Source organism: Ammodytes marinus, assembly GCF_949987685.1.
Source record: "Ammodytes marinus genome assembly, chromosome: 19".
Classification (NCBI taxonomy): domain Eukaryota; kingdom Metazoa; phylum Chordata; class Actinopteri; order Uranoscopiformes; family Ammodytidae; genus Ammodytes; species Ammodytes marinus.
Window position 1 is genome coordinate 22380305 of NC_137223.1, and position 21404 is coordinate 22401708.

General features: G+C 39.0%; 1 protein-coding gene across 2 annotated transcripts in view; it reads right to left on the bottom strand.

Moving 5' to 3' along the window:
• The window catches only part of man1a1 (mannosidase, alpha, class 1A, member 1), a 134234-nt gene that overhangs the window by 8635 nt on the left and 104195 nt on the right, over window positions 1-21404 (bottom strand). For both annotated transcript variants that reach the window (XR_013845364.1, XM_080047908.1), the window contains exons 6-11: window positions 15132-15255; window positions 14181-14274; window positions 8617-8732; window positions 5423-5642; window positions 3829-4001; window positions 3149-3264 (exon numbers count right to left, since the gene is read on the bottom strand). Coding sequence is in view for 1 of the 2 variants with exons in the window: in XM_080047908.1 (XP_079904034.1) it covers window positions 3149-3264; window positions 3829-4001; window positions 5423-5642; window positions 8617-8732; window positions 14181-14274; window positions 15132-15255 (843 nt within the window). In the remaining variant the exon portion in view is untranslated. The remainder of the gene's footprint in view (window positions 1-3148; window positions 3265-3828; window positions 4002-5422; window positions 5643-8616; window positions 8733-14180; window positions 14275-15131; window positions 15256-21404) is intronic.

The following is a 21404-nucleotide window of genomic DNA, read 5'->3' on the forward strand; positions in this document are numbered from 1 at the left end:
TGCTGCCGGGTCCTTGGCAGCTGTGGGAAGACGAATACTGGAAGTGGCAACGAGCCGATGCCAAGATCCACCGGAACAACATTAGGAGGATTAGAATGATGGGCTTTGGTTCTAAATGGGATTGATATATCTGATGTATCCTTCCCTCCTTGTCTGATAATGTGGATGTGATTCTGTTAAACTAACTAGGTGTAACTATTGTATTGCTGCCCAGGCCGGTGGTCAATTATTAGCCATGTAGTTATGTTGGAGACATTTTGTTTTTTTATGAAATGCCTTTAAAGATATTCACATTTCAATTAGATTTTTTTAAAGGTGGGGTGGAGTTTAGTTTTGACACCGATCAAGAAAAAAAAAAAGACTTTCATCTTTATGTCACATTAAGAGAGAGAGTGTGTGTGTGTGTGTGTGTGTGTGTGTGTGTCTGTGTGCGTGTGCGTGTGTGTGTGTGTGTGGTGTAATCAGGAGAAGAGGTGACGCTTGTTAAAATTTACTGCCTATAAAAAAGGGCTGTATTGGATGGCACCTCGCCCCCATCAGGCTCTGTTAAGCTAACCTTGACTTCCTGTCAACTGCTGTAGCGCATGTGTGTGTGTGTGTGTGTGTGTGTGTGTGTGTGTGTGTGTGTGTGTGTGTGTGTGTGTGTGTGTGTGTGGGCAGAGGAGAGGAGGACGTGAACGGGGGAGTGAAAGATGCGGGATGCAGGAGAGGCCATACAATTTTCTACTGAGGTAAAGTATGGTCAATTTGAAGTTGGAGTGGGAAATAGTACACACACTCCATCTAACTGAGGCCATTGAAAAGGAGGTCCACTCACTTAGAATTGGTTCACTGATTGAATACAATCTACAGTATGAGCACAACCAATTTTTATTTATTCATTTTAAAGAGATGATTAATATGTGTGAAAACATGCCATTTAACACCACTTCTGACCTACAGGCTCGGAGAGTTTGAGGAGAATGTCAAATGTGGTAAAAAAACAAAATGGTGAAGGTTAGTCCAATTATGGTCAACACACCAACCAGCTGTTATAAATCAAGCAAAGAAATCCACAACTGGTGCCAAAAATATTAATGAATTCTCTGGAACTCTGCAAGAAACTCAGGTGGCATGCTGCTGCAGACATATCGGCTCATGGAATAAAGTGTATACTTTATATTCGTCATTTTTCAGTGCTCCTGCTTTTCTTTTTAAGCTATTATGAATGTTATTTACAAATCCTAATGTTCTGCCTCTTGTAGATAAATAACAAATCTTATAAATATGATCCTTAGCTAGAGCCCTAAACATATTTTAAATGTAACGAATGCAGCTTGTTATTTTATCATGCAATTTCACATATTTCAATTCAATTCAGTTTATTTAAGAAGGGGACAGTGCAAATTAATAAAACACATGATCATACATGGGTTAAAAATGCCAGAATTAGCCAAAAGGCTTTTTTAAAATCTGTAGTCCCCTGACATTTATACATGATGTGTGCTCATTATGTAAATCAGTAAATCCTGCATACACACAGAACCACACACATGTAAAGTACATGTAACCAACACATTCACACTGGTTAAACTGTAGTTGAGATTTTTTTTTTTAAACGCAGTTGGAATCCCATTTGAGAGGGAAAGGCCTATTAGCCACCAGGCACCACACTGTCAACACATTTAAAGATCCATTTGTGGCAACACTCTCACACTAACATTAACACATACAAACTGAGACAGGCACACGGGGGCAGTTTAGTAAAAAATATCAGGCGATTTAGAGGAAGTGAGAAGTAGTAGCTGCTGGTGTGTAGGGACATCTGGTGTTTTCACAGATTGTGTTTTTGCACTTTTTTCGTGTTACTTAAAGCTGGAGTATGTGATTTCTGGTTGGTCAAAGTGAGCTGTACACTTTGACCAATCAGAGCGAGACTCCGATTCTCTGTTCTTATTTACAGAGCCTGCAGTTAGTTTACAAAACATAATTTCTCTATATGCAATTCTTAGTACTGAATAATTCTATCCTCATAAATCTAAACCAATTTTATTTACAGTGCGCCCTGCTGCTGTAAACAACAACCGTGAAACAATAACTTTAGGAAGCTTTCTAACTTTAAACAGTGTTCCAGGGATCACATTGTTCCTGTGTGGAAAGTGTGTTTATTCAGTTATGAGAATATAATTTAGAAAATGTTCACTTCTCTGACACACTCAAAGTTACGTAAGTTCTTTACTCTACATATTTATATTAAAAGACAAGTACATGTATATAAACAGTATATAAACAGACCATGTGTTTCCTGAAACGTGAGGGTGATAACTGGTATTTTTTTCGAAATATGTTCTGCATTTAGTGGTTAACTTCCACATTTGAAATTATTATTTTATATTTTTTTTTATTCTACGTCTCAAGGGAGAAATCATTCCAGTGCAGTGTGGGTGGATTCTACTCAAAAACTAAACAACAAATCCAGGTTTTCTCAGACTGTAACAAACAGCTGCAGAAAATCCTCCCAGATTCACTCGATGTGTCGGCGTGTGAGTGAAGTGACCTCGCTACTGACCTCGCTTCTCTGGAGCTCAGTCTGGGGGAATAACAACATCATATTCTGTGTGTGTGTGTGTGTGTAAGTGTGTGTGAAAGAGTGTGCGAGAGGGTGTGTGTGTGTTTGTGTGCGTGCGTGTGCGCATGTCTGTGTGTGTGAATATGTGTGTCTGTGAGAGAGAGACTGTGTGTGTGTGTGCGTGTCGGAGCATGTGTGTCTGTGTGTGTGTGTGTGTGTGTGTTTGAGTTTGACATTTCTGTCAGTTTTGGGATTGCAGGGTCCTTGTCCTTCTACCATGTTGAAATGACAGCACAATCATATGAGGACATACAGTGCCGTGTGTGTGTGTGTGTGTGTGTGTGTGTGTGTGTGTGTGTGTGAATGTGTGTGCGTGTGTGTGTCAGTGAGTGCGTAAGTGTGTGCGAAAGAGTGTGTGAGAGTGTGTGTGCGTGTTTATGTCTGACATGTCTGTTAGTTTGGGGATTGCAGGGGCCTTGTCCTTCCACCATGTTGAAATGACAGCACAATCATATGAGGACATACAGTGCCGTGTGTGTGTGTGTGTGTGTGTGTGTGTATGTGTGTGTGTGAGAGTATGTGTGTGTGTGTGTGCCTTACTTGAGTGTTTCTGCCAAGTAGAAGCTCTGTTGTACATCGTCGTGGTTGGGAGTTGAAGCGTAGACGTCTCTCACTCCACTGTAGCCGCCTTCTACTCTACAATGCTGCTCCAACGCCTGAAGGAGGGGCAGACATATACAAGATATAAGTGATCGGGCATCATCAACTTAAAGGTGGAGTCAGTGATTCTTGAGAACACTTGTTGACAAATTGACTTTTGGTCAAAATCAGTGAATGTCTCCTCATGATTCGCTACCTGTCAGTACTGTGCGTACGCTGAAAGAAATTCCAGTGGTAATACACAGCCTAGGCTCTGTAAACGGGCATGTTGCGAGAGACATTCACTGATTTTGACAAAACATTATTTTGACGACACGCTTTCTCCAAAATCACTGACTTCACCACATTGGATTTTTTGTTAAACATAAACATAAATTGACCTTCCCTAATGTTCCTTACTGATTTAAAAAAAATAATTTAAAGCATGTGAATTACTCATTCAATGTTAAGTTGAAGAACTTAACCTCGCAGAAATAAATTCCATTTAGAAGTAAGATGGACACATTTTTGTCCAAATTGCCCAAATATTTACAAACACAACACACACACACACACACACACACAAACACACACACACACACACAAAGCCAGTTTTCTTTTCAAATAACAAGCATTTTTACCTGAACGACCTCCCAGCCCCACTCCCTGTATTTGGGGTCGTGTGTGAACCTCCACATGTACAGATATGTCTCTACCACCTCTGGACGCAGGATGAAGTATTTCTCATTCTGTCGGGTGGCGATGGCCTCGACTCCGCCATCGAAACGGAATGCCTCCGGACCCAGCTTCAAACCTACGCAGCAGAGGGAAACGAAAATAACATTATATACAGTGGCTTGAAAAAGTATTCATTCCCCTTGAACTTTTCCACATTTTGTCACATTACAACCACACACGTACATTTATTTTATTGGGATTTCATGTGATAGACCAACACAGAGTGGCACATAATTGTGAAATGGAAGGAAAATGAAAAATGAGGGTATGAATACTTTTTCAAGCCACTGTAGCTATGAAGCAGAATTTATTTAATCTTTTTTACATACAACTCTTTGCTTATGTGTATGGGAGACCAAACATTAAGTGCATTGGAAAGAATATTAAATGGTGACTGGTTTTCTTTCTTGTGACTCACTTGTTTATATCATTTATATTTACATGTATTTATATTCAAGTTATGGAACTGGGTGCAGTGCAGCATAAAGTGCTTAGCCTCAGGTCAGCGCGGACCCAAGAAATAATGTGTTTTTTCAAATGTTTTCCTCCAGCGCTGCTTTTGAAACATAATGACTCACAATATGACTGGCGTATGGAATTCAATGAGGCGGATAAAAAATAATATTAATAATTGTACGTGAGATTAAAAATAAAATCTTACATGCACACATCATTTGTCTTAAAATAAAACTATTTTAACAAAACCACTTTACTTTTGAATGAACGATAATTAGATGTTCGCTTAAAAGCACATGGACAGAAATCAACAGACATAACTGCTTCACTGCAGAAGATCCTAAAGAAATATAAGCTGATAACCTTATATGTGATTGCAACCTTTTTAAAAGTGTAGTCAGCGATTCTGGAGAAAGCTTGTTGTCAAAATCGCTTTTTGTCAAAATCAGTGAATATCACCTGAAAATATGCCACCTGTACGCACTGTGTGTCCGTTGAAAAACATTCTAGTATTTAAACACAGCCTAGGCTCTGTAAATGGGCATGTTGCTAGCTACGGTGGGTAGTATCCCTTTGTTTACATACCAGTTTACAGAGCCTAGGCTGCTTATTAAAACCCTATATCTTTTTCAGCGTGCACACAGTATGGAAAGGTAGCTAATTGTGAGGTGATATTCACTGATTTTGACAACAAGCATTCTCCGGAATCACTGACTTCTATGAGAAATACGCCAAGTATTAAGAATATGCCGTGTATAGCTGACTAGCTTTAAACTACAGTAACCATTTTAATAATAATCATAATTCCTTTGAATCAGAATGGCTTGTGTTTGTGTGGCGCTCCGGTGGCGTAGTGGATAGAGCACGTACCATATTGGCTCCGGCCTTCATTGCAAATCCGACACGTGGACCTTTATTGCAGGTCATCCCTTCTCTCTCTCTGTCTCCCCAATTCAACTCTGTACTATCTAAATAAAGCTTTAAAATGTCAAAAAATAATAATAGTAAAAAATTAAAATCGTCTTGTGTGAGCTCATTTACCGGTCCTGGCGTAGGACTCGTGACAGGTGCGTGTGATCTCTGCGGCCTGCTCCATCTGGTGTCCGGTCTTGTCGCTAGGCGCCCCGTCAGCGCCCAGAGCGATCATGCCTCCGGCGAAACACGTCAGGTGACCCATCTTATGCTCCAGCAGACCCCCCTTCCACTCCGCAATGTAGGTCAGCCCACTGCTAGACTTCCTTATCAGGTTGGTCTCTATGGCCTGAAGGACAGAGAGTAGGGGAAGGGGTTTAGGGATGGTAAATGGACTTGACTTATATAGCGCTTTTTAGACAATTTTCTCAGCCCCAAAGCGCTTTACATTTCTTACCACATTCACCCATTCACACACACACACACACACACACACACACACACACACACACACACACACACACACACACACACACACACACACACACACACACACACACACACACACACACACACACACACACACACACACACACACACACACACACACACACACACACACACACACACACACACACACACACACACACACACACACACACACACACACACACACAGATGGAAGTAGCTTCCATGCAAGTCGCTCTCAATGTGGGGTTCAGTGTCTTACTGAGGGACACTTTGAGATGTGGTGGGTAGGCGGGGGATCGAACCTCCGACCCTGCAACCCAGTGGACGACCGCCCTACCCACATCGCCACTGCCGGTTTAGGTCCTCACTCACCCAGCCTGTTAAGTCCCCCTACTCCGACACCGCGGTTAAGTTGGTTTGAAGAGACGAGAAGACCCAACTCCAAACTAACTTCACCATTTTAGAATCCCTTATGTATTTGATACTAAAATTATTTAACGTGTAAAAAATATAGAGCGCAAAATAATGTGGTAAAAAAACAAGTTTAACTTCAGTTTTTATCCACAAAAAGAAGGAATTGGGCAGGGTGGGTGTGCTCCAGTTTTATCAATAAGCATTCACACTGCTTTCTTCTGTCCATTTTCCATTTCATAAATCCAGCACAACAAGGTCTATGGATCATTACAGTTGAAGTTTTCATGATTGCCAGAAAGAAATCTCAAAAAGTGAGAAAAACTAAATATATTTTGGATGTGCGAACATGTTTAACACCCTCATCACAGCAGAGTTATCATTTCATTTCCCCTGCTGTGCCTCTGATATTCACCCTGTTGCTGTCGCCTGTAATCCTTGTCAAATTGGGAGGGATTACGAGAAAATAACACTTCATGGTACATTCAGCATTTCAGTCGCTGTGTAACAAATCTGCTCCCCAGTGTGTTTCAGAAAAAACTATTGAAAAATCAGCATCTTCCAGCTTAGGATGGGGCCGATGCGCCGACGTTCGGTGGAGGGAGAGAGGACACCACTTTCTAATTTGACATACAGTCCATATCAGTTTGTTAGCCAGTGAGCTAACCACAGCTAATCCAAGTCAAGGAAGTGGTAAATTAAACTGTGATAAATTTTACTATGTAAAATACAGACAGAGAGAGGAAGACTGTTCAGACAAACAGACCACCACATATTCTAGTGGGGCAGAAGTGATCATTGAGAAGGATTTTTTTTGTATGACTATAATTCTGCTAGATAAACCTATATGCATTTGTGTATATTTCTTGCTCTTTTAAATTAGAATTGCTTAAGCCTTCCTAGCCTTATACATAACATCACCACCAACAAAAAAATGTATAACAATTATGATATCGTATCGCACAGTATTGGTATCGGCCGATATCCAAAACCCAGATATCGGAATCGGATCGGAACTAAAAATAGTGGATCGGTGCATCCCTTGCTTAGACCCCAACGTTCATCATGACAATTTGTTTAAATTAAGTATTTTTTTTATTTCTTACATTTGTATATCTTTTTATGTTGTTGAATGGAATACACACGTAGTATGAAGTATGTCTGTCTATCCATCTATCTATCCATCTATCCATCCATCCATCCATCCATCCATCCATCCATCCATCCATCTATCTATCTATCTACCTGCTTTAACAGGAAACACTAAATATTTGAAAAAGTTGGCACGACAGAGGTCAAAGTGAATCATAGCATATACAAATGTTCTACTTTAAGCAAACTATAAATCCACATTAGTCAAACACAACTTAATGTAGTCAAACACCAGCTACGATCTAATGTGCCCCTGAAATATACAGTAATATATACATGGTAATAACAGTTATCATTTAAATTATTCCTTTCATTTTCTCACAAACAACCCTTTTTAAGCTTCAAGGTTATTTGGGAAGCTGGATTCTTGTGCATTCTTCCCTGCTGGGAGCATTTTACAGTATCTAAGGCAGGCTTCATGCTTGTTGTTCACTGTTATGAAAAAGCCCTTTATTAGGGTCTCAGAGGGAGCTAAAAAACCCTGAGGAGAGAAAATCCATGCAGCCCATCTCCAAACAGCATGTACAAAACCCATTCAATGAGAGCAACTTCCTATTCGAGGTCACTGGCTGTGACTGTCTATATTGGTTACACATGTAGTCTTTTCAAATCTCTCATACACTGACGAAATACAATGCAATGTTACATTTCAGTCTTGCAACAGACCACATTCAGTGGTACAAGTGCAACAGATTGGAAACTATAACCAACACAGATCCAGAGCTATAACCTGATGTGATGGTCGGTAAAGAGCGGTGCTTAACACCATTCACAGATGGTGCTTTTAGGGACCTGCATGAAAGTGAGAAATTATGATTTTCTTTTAGTCGTACTATCAAAAAAAGTCTAAAGTCTATCACAGCTTTCGGGAGGTAAACCCTTAAACAGATAAGGTTTTTCTGAAATACGCGGCTAATGAGGTATTTCATTCTAGATTCTAGATTTTGACAAAAAGCATTCTCCAGAATCGCTTTATATATTCTATATAAATGTATTCAAATGTATATATATATAATTATAATTACATATATTATTGAAACGTGGATCAAATGATTTAAATCAAATCAAATTTCAAGTTTTATTTGTATAGCCCAATATCACAAATAGCCATCTGCCTCAGTGGGCTTTACTTTCCATTTAATCGATTATCAAAAGAGTTTTCCTGTAGATCGACTTATTGTATTAATGCCAAAGTCACCTTAACACTTGAAGAGATTTCTAGTGTGTATGGGTTGTCAGCGGTGTCCGTGTGTGTGCGTGGTGTCCGTGTGTGTGTGTGTGTGTATTACCTGCAGTGAATCATAGTACATCTTCTTGGCCTCTTCGTCGGTCCTGTCAGACATCAGCCAGGCCTTCAGCAGGTATTCATAGAAACTGTCACCGAGGCCACCCACCGACACATGATCTACAACACACAGATAAACCATGATTATAATGTGCGCGCACACACACACACACACGCACACACGCACGCACACACGCACGCACGCACGCACGCACGCTGGTTAGATTACAAATGAAATGCTGTACCATCCATAGATTATTCTCACTTGACACGGTGCTGGTGTGTGTATGTATGTAATACAAATATATAGTGTATGACATACTACTGCAGTATTGTGTGTGTGTGTAGGTGTGCGTGAGTGAGTGAGTGAGTGAGTGAGTGAGAGTGTGTACGTGAGTGAGTGAGTGAGAGTGTGCACGTGTGTGAGTGTGTTTTTGAGTGAGTGAGCGAGTTAGATTGTGTACGTCTTTGCGTGTGTGTTTGCGTGTGTGCCTGCGTTTGTGTGCATTCGAGTCAGGTATGTTATACTAGGTGAGCCTCCAGCCCCGCCGAGCTGTGCTTTTGTATTTGCCCTGGTGATTGTCAGTGAAGGCTCATCCATATGCAATGAGTCATTAACGAGAGTCCGGCTCTGTTTGTGGAGCGCACAGATTAAATGTCAGCCGTGATCATCTTGAAGAGGAGAGAAAGGGAGGCTGGCGGCGGGCTGGGAAGATGGGTTTGGGTTTGAGCCGATAAGCGTGCCCTGCTTTCTATGAGTTGGATATTATACTAGGGACACCAAGGACACACAATCAAAAGAGACGACACATGCATAAAAAAATTAGCATCAGTTATTTGCCAAACGGAACTTCAACTGTCTGGTTAGAGAAGTCACAAAGAAGGATTATTAGTTCAAGATCATAATTCTAATTCTAATGCTTAATTTGATCAGACTGGGATGTATTCTTGTGTTCAGAACCATATAGTGATGGCAAAATGAATGTAGTAAGTAGCAACCTTTATTTTCCACATGAGATGCTAGCTCAGTGCTCACGTTAAGGCTGTGCTTAAAGCAATAATTTGACATTTAGGAAAATATGACTCAACTATGACTCAACAGTTCCTATTCATACATGGTAACATAAAAGCTATATTAAATAATAAAACACCCACTAAACATGGCTAGGTGTGTGTGTGTGTGTGTGTGTGTGTGTGTGTGTGTGTGTGTGTGTGCTTGTGTGTGTGTGTGTGTGTGCTTTGGTGGAGAGATATTAGGCTGCAAACATCCCAGGGTCATCATTTATTGAGCAAATGCATTTCCATCAATATTGAATCATTTTTTTGAAGTTGAGAAAACCTTTCCCACTAAGACAAGCATAAAAGTGATGTTTTTATTATGAGTGAAGGTTGTTTTGTGTGATTAAACCTGCCGTTTCTATTCAGTGTTCTTAATTAAATACGTCATCATTTGCATAAAATACTTGGATAAAAACACAGTTCCTGGTAATATGCTTAAGAGTGAACTCCATGGACTCCATGGATACGAAAAACAAAATGATGAAACTGGATCCAAGCATTTATAAGTTATCTACGCCACAGCTTTCTTGTGGAAATCAAGAGAAATGTGTGTGTGTGTGTGTGTGTGTGTGTGTGTGTGTGTGTGTGTGTGTGTGTGTGTGTGTGTGTGCGTGCGTGCGAGTGTGTGTTTTTTTAGTAGGAAATAAAAAATTTAATCAGATCTTTAACAGCTTTGGAGACATTACTTCAGCTTTTCTGGTGGATTTAATTTCACTTTTCCCCCATCTGCATGTGTGGTTCCATATTGATTCAAACACTCCGGTCTCTCCTGTGCTATTTTGTATGCAAAACAAACAACAGTACTTTTTGAATTAATTATTAGTCTAAATTTGCCTAATCTCTGAGGCTCTCGGTAGGTATCTGAAATGAAAACGCAGCACGCCCAAAGGATCATTTCGCTAATGTTACTGATGGTGTGCTTAGTTCACGGCCACTAAAGGATTTAGATGGACATTTATTTGACGAGAGAGGAAATTAGATAATGATGAAAAATATAACTCATATCCAATTCAGTTTTTTATTAAAACTGCAGGTCTCCAAAACATTAAAAGAGTAGTTCGACATTTTTGGAAAATGCACTAATTTGCGGTTTTGAACTTGCTGAATTAGGCAAACATGATCCACAACACTCTCAATTGTGCAAGGACATCTATTTTCACGTGTATATCCAACAATTATATGTTTTTACTATATTATAGGCTAAGTTCGGACCCCAGGAAGACTAGCTCTCACTCCTTTAAAAAAAAAAAAACATGAGATAGTTAGTTTAGCATACATTCTGGCAACAAGGGGAACACAGCACCAATAAAGCTTGTTCATTTATACAGATGATATTTTTTTATCTGTACAATAAAAGGGTAAAAAACAATTGGTTTTGGAGGGTTTATGTGCTAGCCAGTATATTTTGCTTGTGAGGATTTTTCTACGATAATAGTTAATTGTATTCTGGCTGTAGCCTCATACGTTTATAAAAAGTGGTGTCAATAATCTCATCGCACTCCATGCAAAATAGCAAATAAGTGCATTTTGTAAAACATTGGACTCTTCCTTTAAGAAAGTGACAATTTGAAAAAGTATGTCACTGTGAATTTGTTCTAAGGTATAATTGCTGTTCTTGAGAGTTCGGAAAATCACTTAGAATGGGTTGAAAATGTCAGTTTCATTATATCTACTCAGAATCCTGTTCTACTCAGACATAGGATGACTGGCACAAAGATAGGCTTTCACAGCTTGACACCTATCATATCTCTCCCTTTCTTAAATGTTTTTGTTCCGTTTTTCTACTGATCATTCCAATTCTCTCGTCTTCCTTAAAGTCTCACTTCTACCTTTATTATCATCGTTACCTTTTCCGCTACACGGTTTGAAGAGTCTGGTAATGGATTCAAAATAACAACCTGTCAGAATCACGGAGACGCGAACGAACACAAGCACAAAAAATTGTGTTAAGGATAAGATTTGGGGATTGCAGTGGTATGACTGTGTGTGAATGAATAGAACCTGGATCCCTGTAAAGTTGAACAGTTTAATGCGTTGCTGAAGACTCACTTTTGTTGCATTGGCCTTTAACACAAGTTGAGACTTTGACACTCCTAACTTTTTTTTTCATGTATCTTATATGTTGTTTTGTATTGTATCTTGTACAGCACTTTGGTTCAACTGATGTTGTTTTTAAATGTGCTATAGAAATAATTTTGACTTTGACTTAGATTGTTGTAATTTAAGAAGAGTAACAAGGTTCATGGTGAAACAGTGATGATAAGGGGAGAGAGGAAGGACAAATACACTCACTGCTTCAAGAACAATCACTGAAAATAAACCAATCTTGGCGGTAAAGTAATCAGTGATGCAGTCCACCAATAACAATAGAAAACTCAAGAACAAATGCTAGACTTATATGTACAAATTTTAACTGAACTACAGCTTAAACAGATGTTCATATGTTTTGCTTTAACTATTCTCTGTCATTGTTGCAAGAGATGAAATCTTCCAAAAATAATAACACTTTACTATTATAGCAATTTTTATTAAGTGGAATGTAAGTGAGTCTGCTTTAAGTAGAATACAAGGAATATAAGGAATAATGTATAATAAAATAGGAAAATATTGCATTTGAGGAATAAGAACAAGTTCCAGGAAATAATCTATACATAAATATTACATAAATAAAAACATTTCAACCCTACTACTCCCCATAGAATGTTGTGGTTGTGTATTAGTCAGTGGATATTAGAGCTCTATTAACAATCCAATACATTATGGTAGGTGTTCATATGTGTTCAGTAATAGGGGGCAAGTTCATGGAGAAAATATAATTAACACTTTAGAAAATTCTGAATCTGAGTGGGAGCCTGTGTGATGATAGTAATGCCAGAAGGATACGTGCGTTCCTGGTTTTAGTCAGTACAAATTACAGGTGTAGATTGGTTTTCTTTGACAGATCTGCATAACGTGCATTGCAGCAATCCAGACAAGTTGTAATTTGCATGCATTAATGTTTCAGTGTCATCTTTTGAAAAAAATAAAAAATAAAATCTAACCTTGGAGATATTTTTCTAGTGATAACTGCAAAATGATGTTCATGTTTGTGACGTAAGCCTCTAAGTCCAGGGGAGAATTAACTTAGATGTGTCAGCGTAGCCTGTTATTTTCATTTTTAATTACACTGTATTTATGTGTGACATTCCCACATCTTTCTCTCTCTTTTTCATCTCCATTCCTATGTAGGAACTTGTGAGCCTGTCTTGCATTTGTGTCAACAAAACAGAAATGCAGAAACTGCATTTGGTTATATTGACAGATTAAATGATACTTTATTGTCACTGAATATACAGCAACATTTAGTTTATGCAAACCAATGGACTGAAAATACGATTTAGAATTAATTCAGCACAACAGCTTACGGTCCTTAAAATGTGCAATGATTGGCACACCCTAAGCAGTGTTTACCTTCTGTTTAAACTGTAAATGACCCAGGAGCTTCAAAGGGCCGAACCCATTTTTTACTGCCAGGTCATATGGAAGGTTCCCAAGTAGCTCTAAGAAGTATCCCAAAGAAACACTGGCCGATTCAATCTGCTTTAATGTGAGTGTTGAGTGATGACTCAGCAAGTCTAGTTCCTGGAGGATTTATGGGAGCAGCACTGATTAAATGTTCAACATGTGCAATAGATAATGGTCTTATTGGAGATGCTAAGCTAATGTAAGGCAAGGCAAGGCAAGTTTATTTATATAGCACAATTCAGACACAAGGCCATTCAAAGTGCTTTACAGGGGCAAGATTAAAATTCATACAAATACACATTAGAAAAGTGTATGAATAGAAATAAAACATTAAAAAGCTAATGAATAGAAATAGAACCTTTAAATACAATACAATTGCAGGTTAAAATGGAAACAGAAAAGTCTTCAGACTTGATTTAAAAGAACTGAGAGTGGCTGTGACTGACTGTCTGATTGTGTTTATTACTGACAGTGAATAAACATGATACAGTTAGTTGCCTCAAACTGCCGGGTGCCATTCCAGTGGGCGTGGCAAACTGAATTGTTTGAAGCAGCATGGCAAAATATAAGCAAGGCCAAGTATTGCAATATGCTTCGTATCGGAATGTACTGTGATATATAATATTGTGACCCATGTATCATGGTGTGTGTCTTATTGTGAGGTCCTTGCCAATACCCTGCCCTTTGTTTACATGTCAGCTTAGTTTACAAGCTACTACATGTGGTGAGTGTCTAGTAGAAGGCTGATTGAAATAGGGTTAATGATGTATGCAAGTTGTAAAACCAGTTCTCCAGCAACAATATAAGAGGCAGCATTTACTAACTGAGGCGAACATGAGAAACAGGAGGACACATGCTGGTTGGCATAGCATTTAAGACTTGTGAGTTTGAAGGGCACTGCCGGGAGAGACTCAAGTACTAATACCAGTGGGAAATGCAGGAGCAGCAAGGCTAGACAGAAGACAAATTGGATTGGAATTGATAGAGGTGTGAAGAGGGACTTACGTTGACCCCACTGGCCGCTGTTGGGATTCAGGTAGTTGGGGTAGAGGCCCTGGGGTTTGTCCAGACGGTTCAACACTTTCCGGATGTTCATTACCTAATGATTAAAGAAATTAACCAATTAATCAATTAATCAATCAATCAATCAATCAATCAATCAATCAATCAATCAATCAATCAATCAATCAATCAATCAATCAATCAATCGATCAATCGATCAATCGATCAATCAATCAATCAATATTTATATAGCACTTTTCATACAATCAAATATAACACAAATTGCTTAATACAACCCCACCCCAAAATAAAATAGGCTATAACAGATATAAATTAATAAAAATAAAATAAATAATTAAATAACTGAATAAAAAAGTTGTTTAATTAAAAAGCCTGACTAAAAAGGTAACGTTTTAGTTTACCCTTAAAAATATCAACACTCTCTGCGGCCACACATGCATCAATTAAATGTGCTCATTTCAGAATCCAAATGTGCAGTGCATTGAAAATACAGTGAGTAATAAAAAAAGCAATAGAAACCTTACTAAGTTAACTGACATTACAAACACTTCTAAAATGAAAGAATACAAGTGGATATCAAGCACAGCTATTACATGTCGGGAAAAAGCAACATGCCCTGCGTTCCAAATCACATACTTTTTCTTTTTTACTACACAACATACTAAAGTACAGAAGAGTTTTAGGGCCATGGGAGAGAAAGAAAAAATCAGATAAGGAAGATTTATTTTCATTATGTTGAGAAATGTCAAGAATAAAGACGAATACTCCAAAATGCTATTGGAGTTAGTGGGGGGCATTTATGTATTTACAACATACTACAATTGACTTGCATGTATTGGGGACATCCTAAATCTTTTTTCTGGCATACTAAACAGTAAGGAAGTATGGGTATTGGAACGCAGGGATGATCTGTTCTCGTGAGTGTCAAGTTACCTTCTGTGCAAACTCAGGATTCCCGGAGAGTTTGCTGAGGTGCATAAACTCCAGATGTAAGGTGCCATACTCTGCCAGGATGCTGCTGCCACCGGACGCCCAGGGCCAGTTTCTACCAACACCACTGCACAAGGGAGAAGGACACAAAGGCCTTTGTTAAAAAAAAATAGAACGATAAAAAGACACTGAACCATAGCTGCTGAGTACATAATGGAGTACTATTTGAACAATGCATTTCACCATTTCTGTACTTTTTTTGTTAGATAATATGACCATCCTCTTTCGAACCACTGTTGAAATTGTATTTTATAATAATCCTTTTCTAGGAACAGTGAGTGCTGTGTTGGGAAATTACACAAGAGAGCAGTATGAGTCATGATAGAAAAGCAGTTCATCAACAACACAGGCACACCTGTTAAACTGGCAGCTGAAAAAAGGCAATACATTTTGATAGAAGACATCTAACACTCTTGGTGACTCAGACGTTATGTTTTAAAAATGCAACGACAACTAAAATGTTATGTTAGAAAACCAATAATTATTCGCCAATGTTTGTCCGTCATCTTGTTCTCAAGTGAACTTCAACGGATTGTTACAATGTAAAACGACTAGTTTTATGGGTGGTGAATTTGCATTGTTCTTTCTACAGTCTGGCAGAAAGTTTGATGAGCAGATTCGCAGTGTCCATCTGTCAGTCAATTGGAGCTTACTAGAGCCCCCGCCTCTCCCCTGATGCTGGCTGAGAGACAATTACTAACATGCATACTTGACAAGGACGGAGGACCTAGCAACAGGGTGTGTGTGTGTGTGTGTGTGTGTGTGTGTGTGTGTGTGTGTGTGTGTGTGTGTGTGTGTGTGTGTGTGTGTGTGTGTGTGTGTGTGTGTGTGTCTGCTGGATCATTAGAGCCACTGACAGATTCCTTCCAGGCTAAAGAATGATGACTCCTGTGGCCATGCTCCTAGTAACTATTCATGAATACATATTAGCAATTCACTACACTTTCAAACACACGCCAGGATCTCGTGTGTGTGTGTGTGCGCGCCAGGATCTCGGCACTTCAAGAGCTACAAGTGGACACATGGAGACGAGGTACACACAAGCACACACACGGGAGGCATCTTACAAATTAGAAAAGGGCGGAGGAGAAGAAGGAGGAGGAGGAGGAGGAGGAGGAGTGTGAAGTGGGAAAAGTGCCCCACAAACGCACACACACACCACAACACATCTCTACAAGGAGGTGGACGAACATACTAATTAGCCCCTCTTTTCAACTCATCATGCTGCACAAGCCATAATTTGTTTCCCATTACACTATGGATTTAATCAAGTCAACCAAACACAGAAAGCACCGCGGCAGCATCAGGCAGCGAGCACAGAGGTACAGACACGGGTCAGGGAACATAACTGGCGAGGGGAAAAACCCATCATGGCAGAACTCTGATTAAGTTGGAACGTTTGAGCTGTATTTTTGTTAGCTTCACACCGATGCAGACATTAAAATAGGATGCGAAAGTCTACAACTAGTTAGTTTAATGTGGCATGGTCATGTGGCTGACATCATGTATTGTTGCCTTAAAAGGTGTAGTCAGTGATTCTGGTGAATGCTTGTTGTCAAAATCCAGTGTTAATACACTGCCAGCTTAGGCTTTGTAAACGGGCATGTTGCCCCACTTTGTTTACAAACCATTTATATACCAGTTCACTGAGCCTGACAATCAGCTAATTTGTGAGAAGATATTCACTGATTTCGATAAAAAGTGATTTTGTCAACAAGCGTTCTCCAGAATCGCTGACTCCACCTTTAAATCTAAACTACACTGTGTTTGACTGGTTCTACCTACTTCCAAAAAAAAAATACATTATTTCTTTATCACCCACTTCCCCTCAGTCAACTTTGGACTTGATCTGTCTAGCCATCTTTATTTCAAATCCTTTTTTATAAACCCCTTTGATGAACGATAAAGCTCTTTGCTTGATAGGGGGGTAGGGTTAGAGTTGGGCTGGTAAACACACACACACCAACTCACCCCTGTCCCAACCCGATCCCTCCCAAAGCCAGGCCGTCAGGAACATTAAATCCCCTTTAAGGAGCACAACACGGAAAGACTGAAGGGAAAAGCCGCTGCTTAAACCCAACAGACACAAACCGATGAAGGGCAGATAGAAAGTATAAATCTGGAGACAGACCAGACAAGGGTGTGTTTGGAATATCATTAATCTCGACAGGGTGTTTGCAAGTTTCCAAAGATAAATTTAAGCCTGTTTGACATCTGTAATGCTGGCTGGAACTTCTTTAGATGAAAAAAAAAATTGTTTAAAAGAAAAACCCCAAAAAACCCAGAACAGTCCGTTTGATGACTATTATTGCAGTTCTTAAACTACTTGGGGTAAACAAAGACACTGAATTTACTTGAAGCTCCTCGTCAAAGAAATAAAACAATATTCCTCATACATATTGGGTCAGTAAGTTCCCTCTGTTCCATTTTGTGAAGGGCATTCATGAGCTTTCTGATGGAAACTCATTGTTGTTAAGTCACTTCCCAAACTGGGACTGGAAATTGGCCTTAATCCACTGGCCTACAGCCCAATATAACTGTATTAACCAATCTGATGGGAGTCCACTCTTATGTTGGACCAATGGTGCAGATGTTTACTAGAGAACTGTTACCAACTGGCTCGTTCTTCATCCAATTTCTCACATGGGATGTAATGACACTTATTACCAGCTTTAGGCTGTAAAATAACTGTTTGGTTTATGAACTCAACATGCTCTACGGACAATACTGCAATATTGTAAATATACTGTATAGGTAGTTAAGGTGTTAGCATAATTATATCCTTACAGAAATCGCATCTGGCTTTCATACCAATTTAAAGACAGACAGACAGACAGACAGACAGACAGACAGACAGACAGACAGACAGACAGACAGACAGACAGACAGACAGACAGACAGACAGACAGACAGACAGACAGACAGACAGACAGACAGACAGACAGACAGACAGACAGACAGATAGATAGATAGATAGATAGATAGATAGATAGATAGATAGATAGATAGATAGATAGATAGATAGATAGATAGATAGATAGATAGATAGATAGATAGATAGACAGACACAGTAGATAGATAGTTAGACCAATGATAAAGCAATGAAAACTACTATTAGATGGTAAGAAATTGTTCTTTTTGACAGTTTTTGTGATCTCAGTCGGCTCCATTTTGATAGCAGTCAAGAATATGAAAAGGTAATATCAAAAGGCTAGCTGGAAATTGGAGGCACAGTGGTGACTTTCACTCTTTTTCTCAACACAGACATTCGGTGGGATGTGATAATGAGCTGTGCTTTATACCAAACAGTAATGTAATGCAGCACACTGGCAAACACTCAGCAATTCTCTTTGGAAAGTAGATTGGAAACGTTAATTAAATGTTTTTGTGACCTAGAACTAGAGGACTTTTTAGAGATTATGGTAAGATTACACCAATGTATCACATTGAACTATCATCACAAACAAAAAAAGATCAGCTGGCATAAACCTACACTGATAGGACTGATTGTTTGGCTTATTGGAGGCCGAGCCCAGAGATTTTTAATTAATTTGCTCCGCCCTTGTTTTACCCTTGCTATTATCAATAAGATATAAACCAAGGCCAGTCGAAAGTAAATATATAATCATGGTTTAGTATTCAATTCCCTTTCAAATATTCTCACATAAATGTTTTAAGATTAAGATGTAATTTGGCTAAACATTTCTTAACTTTTTAGGCCAACTAGGAAAAGGAAAGCTCAGAGAAATATCCTTATTTTCTGAACTATTTAAGAACTTCTTCAATGCCACACAACTGACAACTGCGCAAAACTCATAAGATTCCATCTCCTGAGGTTGACCATGAAAAAATTACATGGTCAGACTCAGATTATCTCGTCAACTACTGTTCCCCAAAATCATGAATGAACGTTTAATCGTAACAAATGTCTAATTTACATGACAAGTTTTAAAAAGCTACCAAACACTAGTCAAGAGCTTAAGTGGGATCTAGAGGCAGATGGAAGATATTACTCCAGGTAAATTACGAAACAGTATAGATACTGAATATCAATCAAGACCATCTCACATCACATATTTCCTACATAAAAAATTTAGACACCAATCTGGATTTTTCTTAAATCTTCATATCTATATAACTTATTGAAAATGCTCTTAATGACAAAATGTATTGGAATGTGGTAGTTGTTTATATTATAAAACCAAAATGTTCATTCTACTCAAAAAATATGCCTTTAAATAGTCAAACAAGAAACACTGAACATTTGGAGTGGTCTCTTAATTTTTTCCAGAGCTGTATTTTTGGCTTTATCGCCCAGTCCAAAAATAAGGGCTCAAGGGGTCCATACAACAGATATGGATCCCAAGCCATGACCCAGAAAAAAATAGGTCATTACAGATTGATGTCACTTTGAATTTTGACTGTTTGTATTGGAAGACATACTCCATTCCACTTAGTGCCTTGTGTATCTTGTTTGTCCTTTTTAGGGGTGTCCAATTCCCCTATTATTCAACCTCTCCCACCCGTAGCCATTTCCTGGCCAGCTGTGAAATGTACAATTGTAGCCTGCTCGATTTATACCCTCCAGCCCATCCTCCGGTGCCAACAGCAGTGATTTTAATTCTGTGATGCCAAGCAGTAACGTGGAAAAACACAAAAGGCATTCCATCTCCATAAATTAGCACGTCGCACCAGGAAGTGGCATATCACGCTACTCTAGTATTATATTAGATAGCAGGGTTCTTTGTGCCCTATGCCATTGCCAACCCTTTCATTGCCCCCCCCCCCTCATCCATGCCATGACCTACGTTTTCCTCCAGCTTTTCTTAGCTCTAATATCTCTTCCTCTCGTCTTAAAATCTATTGTACCGTGAATTGCGATTAAGATTCAAAGTGAGCCACTTAATTAGGGGGTTTATATCACCGCTGCCTTATAATGCCTCAGGTTAATGGCAAAGAGAGATGAATTTAGAGCAAGTCTGTGAATCTGTGTGTGTGTGTGTGTGTGTGTGTGTGTTTGCTTCTAAAAACATCTCTGGATACATTTAAGGCCCAAAAAAATTTTTGTAGTTAAAAATTGTCTCTGGTTAGTGGGACATTGTTATTATCAATGCCATATTTTCATGTCTGCTGTTACAATGCCAGATATGAGCTCATCTGTTATATAAAGACCATAGCGGTACTTCACCTGATAAAGAACAAGAAAAAGTTGTCAAAAGTTACATCTGTAGTCAATGAGATAATGTGTCTTTTAAATACTTGGTCACCAGAGATCACTGAAAAGTTCACTTCTCAAAATGAAAAGTGTTACACTCAATATGTATTGGTTAAAATAGTTAGAGGTTATCTTGACTACTTCTTGAACAAATTCATAGTTTACAGGCTGTTTTATTTGGCACACTGGTTTCTTATAAGTGAGATCACAGATTATGAAAGAAACATGACATAATAGCTGGTCGAATTTCACTAGATCAGTTGACTTTGATCATGTTAGTATTTTACGACCACTCAGTTGATATGCTGATGACATTAGCTTCTATGTTTAAGTTCCCCGTGAGGCAGTAGGGGCCTTACTCTCACTTTCTACTGTTGCATTTAAAGTAGCTCTAGCTGCCTTGGATGTTAATAAACTGTTATCGGTCTTTATTAAGCGCCGCATTTTCACAGTGCCGCTGGATGAACAAGTTCACTTTCCTATCACATCTAGAGTAAAACGGCTCCATGACAGAGTGGCACTTAACAGGGTCACCCAGTGTGACAGCTTCACCAGGCTGTACTAATAGAGCCATTCTCCATCGAGACCTATTTATCAAACTCCACAAGACCCCAAAAGCTCAGGATTGATTGCTTCAGCCTCAAAGCCTCTAGCTTAAGGAGGGAAATTGTCCCAAACAGAAATTTTTTGAAATACGTTTTCTACTATGAGATAAGGAAAGATAGCAGGGGGCAGAAGAGTAAGCTTCAACTTTGCAGCCTCATTAAGATTATGACATTGGTTTTGGCAGCAGTTTGGCTAGAGAGCAGATACTTTAAGAGTAAGAACATTCTGTAATGGTGGGTGACGGTGGGTAGCTAACTTAGTGACGTATGTATAATTTATAATGTAAATGTAGCTCTTTAATTCTCTGTGAGAGTAAAGTCCGAAGAAGAACATGAAAGCAAAAAAGATCAAATCAAAGTGGAGACCCTCAGAATCTGAAAGTTTGGTGTAGTTTA